The sequence below is a fragment of the Cydia splendana genome, chromosome 15, assembly GCF_910591565.1.
Source record: "Cydia splendana chromosome 15, ilCydSple1.2, whole genome shotgun sequence".
Taxonomy (NCBI): Eukaryota; Metazoa; Arthropoda; class Insecta; order Lepidoptera; family Tortricidae; genus Cydia; species Cydia splendana.
The window spans coordinates 5,803,624-5,810,157 of NC_085974.1; the positions used below are offsets into that span (position 1 = coordinate 5,803,624).

The following is a 6,534-nucleotide window of genomic DNA, read 5'->3' on the forward strand; positions in this document are numbered from 1 at the left end:
ACGAAATTGCTCGTTCGTTAAGGCGTTTTTCCGTTTCTAAACCAAATCACGTCTGTCATTTAGAGAACTGTCAAAGTAATCATGTAAAGGCATCTTCACACGATAAAATCCCAATAATTAAACATATAGAATATAACACTTGTTAAAAGCTTGTATCCAGAGTTATTTATAAAGATGTCTAAGAAAAAAATTGTGCCTGCGGACAGTTCGATAATTTAAGTGGAAGATGGCGCTGTTGTTGTACAAAGAAACATTTCAATGATTTATGGATTTTATGGTATAAAACTTTTGAATTCTCGGAGCTCGGGTTGTAATAGATGTTGAATAAGTTGATAAGAGACAAGGGGTTAAATAAAAACACGTAACAATAATTCACTTATAAATTATAATGATGTTCACAGGTATCACAACTAAATCACTATGTGATTAAAGCTTGTATATCTAGAAAGGTTAAATCATAAATGCAGTTTACTTCAGGGCCTTGTCGTACCTGGCCGAGATATCGGCCCAGTTGGCGACGTCGAAGATGGCTTTTACGTAATCGGCGCGAACGTTCCTGTATTGGAGGTAGTAGGCATGCTCCCAGACGTCAATACCGAAAAGTGGCACCAATCCTGTTAATATATAAAATAAATAAAGATTAATACGCGGTTGGTATTACTTATGTAAATAGGAGAGGATTCCCTACACTTTTGTCATCCGTTTTTACTTGACAGTTCTGGCACAGAATAAATAATAGTACTACCGTACAGAAAGGAAACTTCCTACAAAACCGAAGTTTGACAGCGGTTCAGGGTCGAATCATGCTGTCCCTTTCTAATATATGGCACTATCCCTTTCGGCTATTTAGGGTTGTCAAAATTCAAGTGATTATCTTATCTGTGCCCTGTGGTCGTGCACGCAAAAGGAAGTCAAGTGGTGCCAACCCTAATAATTGCTCGGACCAATGCTGAGCCGAGCGGAGCCGAGTTTGGCCGAAGTCAGGAGTTTCGCACCCCTGGTTCTGGCTTGGAGAAATCCAGGGAAAATCCCGTATATGGCAACATTGATGAATATAGAAGCAAAAACGCCTCTGTCCATCGATATAAAATTGGCTTAAAGTACTTAAAGCCAGGCCATCATTGTTTAAAAAAAAAAAGAAAAATTATTAAGGCCTCTATAGTCAGACCGTAAAAAGTCTGCAGCGATTTTGATATCGTCCCATAGAAAATTTGAATTTGGTGCCTTTTTTTACTGACAAGATTTGCTTGACCAGCTATAATTCCCTACTAAGAAGTTGTAAAAAATTCAATTGATTGATCAAATGCTGCAATTAAACGCAAATCTCATGCAATTATCGTTGACTTTGGTGAGGGCTCTAAAGGCAAAGTTGCCCTAAATTATAAAGTGGTTTGTGTAAGCTTGGTATTCCATCTGTGCAATTTGTATTTGGATCTCACATATTGCTTAATGGGAGAGCGAGACGCAATGCACATTGGACAAAGAGATTGGGCAAGTGGAATACCACCCTTTTTTTCAGAATGGTTACCAGTAGTGGCCTGTAGAGGGTCCTGGTTGGAGCAGGTGGCAATCTGCAGCTTCTTCATCTGCTTGTTGTATCCGAGCCAGCCCCAGCCCGAACCCTGGACGCCCACAGACGCGGCCGCAAGCTGGTTCTTCATGTTTTCTACAGAACCAAAGTCCCTGGAAACATTTATAGTCTCGTAAGTCCCCGTGTACTTGTACAAGAAAAATTAAATTTGAACTCGTATAGAAATAAAAGAAAGTTCCAAATTTAAAAGCGCTTAAATTGCCATAGGCCTTACCAGGATAGCAGAATGAATAGGTAACTGGCAAGTATTTTGTAACAAAATATTTCACATTATCCACAGAGAACTGCGGTGGTTGGTCTGTGATATTATTTGAATTACTTTTAGACCCAATGCTTGAAACTTGGGAAGAGAGTTTCGAAGAGATACGAAATTTAAGTAAATATGTAAAAAACAATATAACAGACATTCCTAACACCAAAAAAAACTTAAAATTCAGAAGTTTTCTAGTGAAAGGGTTCAGTTTTAATTATTGTATAGAATAACTACTAGTAGAACTAGTAAAATTACTAATGTGCGTTCCTACAACTAGTACAACTCCTGTAAACTAATGTTAAGTAAATTAGGCTATAATATATACTATACATATAGTTCATATATGTGACGTTATCTATGAAAAGGGACCTTATTGTCGACGGCGCTTACGCCATTAATAGCGATGCTCCGATATAAATACAATGCCGCGCGACGCTGTGTGGCGTAAGCGCCATCGACAATAAAGTCCCTTTTCATAGATAATGCCCCATATAGGGTTGCCATAATTAGTCGGAACTGATAAGGGACAGTGGTATTCTAGAGCAGGGGTCTCCAAACAGAGCCCTGTTCTAGAGCGCTATAAATAAATAAATAAATATTATAGGCAGGGTCACTATACCCACTAGGCCAGACCGGTCGACAAAATACGGGACAAAAACGGGACCAGTAAAAATACGGGACGTGATACTTAAATACGGTGACAGTCCCGTATATACGGGACGTATGGCAACCCTATTCATATACAATATACATGTTAACTATGATATAAGCAAAACAATGTTAATCTCACAGAGGGGTGAATGCCAACAAAAAGGTGACCCCAAGCTATCAGGTGTAACACAGATTAGTGGAGACACGCCAAGGTTAACTGTTATCAACTTATCATAGACAAAACAAACAGTTTGAAAAAACAAAGCCACATAGACAATTGAAAATCATTCACATAGTATCAGTAATCAGTATAAATGTGCATATAAAATTCGAGTGCAATGGAACCCAGGATTTGAAGCTGAAGACATTTCTAAAAAGGTTAATTCCAAATACAACTGCAAGTGACAGAAGCAAGTACAGTCGCCATCAGATATATCGGAATGGCCGAGGTGCTCAAAAATATCTCAACACGAACTCTGACTGACAATAGAGGTGTGTTCAGTTCAGATGTTTGTGACCATACTGGCCGCTCCGATATATCTCATGGTGACTATACCTCCACACTCTAAATTGACCTATAATCAGAGTAAATGAGTCAATTTGGATTGTTTAGCAAATGTGAACCATGCGGTTGCAATACTTGACACTTTTCCATTCATTCTGTCACTTCAAATTGAACCTTTTACTAACACTATTACAGTACAATTTGGTGTGTGGCTGAAAATGCTGCTGTAGATTGCAATTGTTATTCAAATAAGTAGGTAACCAGGATTGAAGCAAATGCCAGAAACAGTCCATGCATAATAAAACTTGTATTACTGATTGATAGCCTTGGTGAGCTGGTCGGAGGGCTTGCCGCCGTGGGCGGAGAGATTCTGCCAGAAAATGGAGTGGTTGATGTGACCACCTCCATTAAATCTGAGGGCCGGGGCCAGGTTGATGACGGTGTCAATGTCACCTGTTCGAAATTTATGGAATGGCAATTAAATCTTTATACACAGAAATTTGGGAAGAATGGGCACAAACATGAGAAATTTTCAGTGACTTGCTTTATAAACTCTATAATGCTTTATAAATGTCATTGCGCTTAAACCAAATCTGACATGTGCACATTTTAATCAAATGATCTTATGTGTTTTGTTGCTAGGTAACTATTTGCCAAAAAAATTATAGCACATATCAGCTTTGTAAAGTTCGATGTTGCATATATTAACAGTTCTGTTACTTAGATTCTGACAGATAATGAACTGCCTAAGCCCTAGAAGGTAGGACTTTGAAATTTAAATCATATTTTTTTCAAATGCAGTCATAGATGCAGTTGTAGTAGAGAAAGAATTTAACAACCGTGGCAACTTGGAAGCAAGCCAGGTTTTAAAATTGTGTTTTTAAAATCATGCCAGTTTCCAAAATTAGTTTCCTGTTAAGTAACTGTGATACTGATATTACACTTTAACTAAACAAGACTAAATCTTAGTTTGATAAAACTAATCTAAACTAAAACTGAAACTAAATAAGTAATTATCCAAAATGACTAATGATCAAGATAATTTAATGGAACTCGATCAAATAAAATAATATTAACTGCTCTATAGCTTGCAGTAAGGAACAACTTGGTTCAGTCTTCTCTGCTGTCAAATTGCACCAGAGAATGGAGTGATTTATATGTCCACCTCCATTAAACTTCACAGCACTGAGTAGCCCCACTAAGGCATCTGTGTCTGCTGCTGTCAAATTCAGACAAAGTAAAAAAGAAAATAATGTTAATTAAGTAAACCATTACAATGTGAACAAACTGCACTGGATAACTTTTAAAATAAAAAGTTCTATTTACATTTGGACATAAACCTTAAGTCCTTATATACAAAAGTATATTGTTTAGTTTTTGGTACTTTTATGCCAAACATCATATAAAACAAATATCTTCTTCTTTTTTGCATCCTCTTGACTGAGTGATGTGATGACTGTGATCACACTGATGATGTACAAACAGCAACAATCGTAACTGTACATTGGTGGACCTTATTATAAATTGCATAAGGCCCACTGATGTACAGTTAACAGTGTGGGTGATGGTACTTTAAAAACAAATACCTATATAAGGATGGAAATAGGAACAGTCACCTTCATAAGGCATTTAAGGTAATTAAAATTCCTAAGTATAAATTTAAATCTACCTTTAGCTTGTGCAGCAGCTAGCTTCTCCTCAGCAGCATTCAAGTTCGCTACATAGGTGGCGTGGTGCTTGTCGTGGTGCAGCGCCATGATCTCGCGGCTGATCACCGGCTCCAGGGCGCTGTACTCGTACGGCAGGTCTGGCAGTGTGTGCTTCTGACGACATGCTCCCGCCATCCGCCTATAAAAAAAAAGTTAAAAAAAAAAACTTTACTGTGTATTATTGTTGAAAATCCCTGTCGCAACGCAGTTAATTTAATGAATAAATAGCGAGCGATTGCAACGTATCGACAGGTAAAATCGGCATCGGCTTAACCAATGTAATCAATTATTAATTTACATCAAGTTTCCGAGCTTCCGAGACGCGAACATGGTGAAAGTTGAAGTTAAACTATGAGGTATTTAAAGGCTTTTGGTAACCGGCGAATTTTATAGTCGCCTTTAGCACCTAAAGATAACAATATCAGTTCAATAATAAATGGAAATGATGTATGAGAGATTATGCAATTAAAGGTAGGTACAAATTGCAATGACAGTATGACAGATGTCAGCTATGACAACTGACAGCGCACTGAACTGTCAAAAATGGTGTTGCAATGGTATTATTGTAAAAATCGCGAAAATGACTCGTAAACGTGTAAGTTGAGTAGTGCCAGAAACATATTAACCGAAAATAATTTGTATGAAAAAACTAAACAATAATTTTGTGTATTACTTTACATTTTTTTTTCCTAGCCTATTTTGGTATCCCACTGCTGGGCAAAGGCATCCCCTCGTTTTCTCCACTCGACTCTGTCATCGGCATTTTCCCACCGTTTGGGGTAGAATGCGTCCAAGTTGTCCCGCCATCTCCTTTCGCCATGTAGGCGTCAAGACCGCTAAGCTTAAGTGGGACTGGGCTGGACATGTCTGCCGCATGCACCCAGAAAGGTGAGCCAAAATGGTTACTGAGTGGGACCCACGGAACACAATAGACGGTGCAGGCCGGAGTTTAGGCAGACTGAAAAGGATTACTTTACATACATTTGATAAATGTAGGATTGTAATTTATAATATATAAAATATATTTATACAATTTTAATCGAACTAAGTATAGTATAAGTATAACCCACAAAAATCCCGTTATAAGTTACTAGAATTATTGTAATTGACTATTGACAATTTATCCTGCATAAAAATAATCCACAAGTTAATACTTTTATTTTTGTTAATAAATTGTCATATTTGATTTTATCCACAAGTTAACCATATTTCCGTTGAATTTGCGTAATTGTTTACAAATCTGGCAACATTACGAGCATTAGCGCTGTTTCAGACATACTTAAAAACGATTGAGATAAATAATCAGAAATAAACAAATTTTAAAAATTATTAATGATATATTTGAAAAAATATAACTAAAAATATATTTATTCTTTTACAATAACGTTTGAAGTTGAATTCAATAAAAAAACCTATAATGTTTTTATTTCAACAGTGACGTCGTGATAACAGTCACGTACGTCACTTGTTCACCACTGGTTCTCAAACCCTTAGTTATTGCATTGCATTAGTGCATTGATGAGTGAGCCTACCCTAGCACTGGCTTTACTAATGACGGCAGTTTTAATAATCTTGATTCAAATTTATTTTTGCAAAACGGACCATTTTTTATTTTTTTATCGATTTTATATTTTTGACAGACTTTGATAAAAATTGGTAAGTACTTAAGTTTGAAATGCGCTTTATTCTGATCGGAATAAACACGAAATCCAAATTTAGGACAAAAATACTATCCTATTAAGTTTTCCGTAACTCAGTGGAAGCTTTTGTAGGACATACGGTGAAATTGCGCTTATGTTGTACAGAATAAGGAACTCTATTTATC

General features: G+C 36.8%; 1 protein-coding gene across 1 annotated transcript; it reads right to left on the reverse strand.

Annotated features, from left to right (window-relative positions):
- Positions 1 to 368: 368 nt before the first annotated feature.
- LOC134797494 (superoxide dismutase [Mn], mitochondrial) lies at positions 369 to 5,200 on the reverse strand. Its single transcript, XM_063769735.1, has 5 exons — positions 5,008 to 5,200; positions 4,670 to 4,848; positions 3,315 to 3,453; positions 1,529 to 1,683; positions 369 to 614 (listed from the first exon to the last, which is right to left on the reverse strand). The coding sequence occupies exons 1-5, from the start codon at positions 5,037 to 5,039 to the stop codon at positions 469 to 471; spliced, it is 651 nt and encodes a 216-aa protein (XP_063625805.1). The 5' UTR covers positions 5,040 to 5,200; the 3' UTR covers positions 369 to 468.
- Between the last annotated feature and the right edge of the window lie 1,334 nt (positions 5,201 to 6,534).

Excerpts from the sequence above, each read along its gene's own strand:
- LOC134797494 (XM_063769735.1), bottom strand. The coding sequence starts at position 5,039 with ATGTTCGCGTCTCGGAAGCTCGGAAACTTGAT. Across the intron at positions 4,849-5,007 it reads CGGAAGCTCGGAAACTTGAT|GCGGATGGCGGGAGCATGTC; the intron begins GTAAATTAATAA and ends TTTTTTTTATAG. Across the intron at positions 1,684-3,314 it reads CTCACCAAGGCTATCAATCA|GGACTTTGGTTCTGTAGAAA; the intron begins GTAATACAAGTT and ends AAATGTTTCCAG.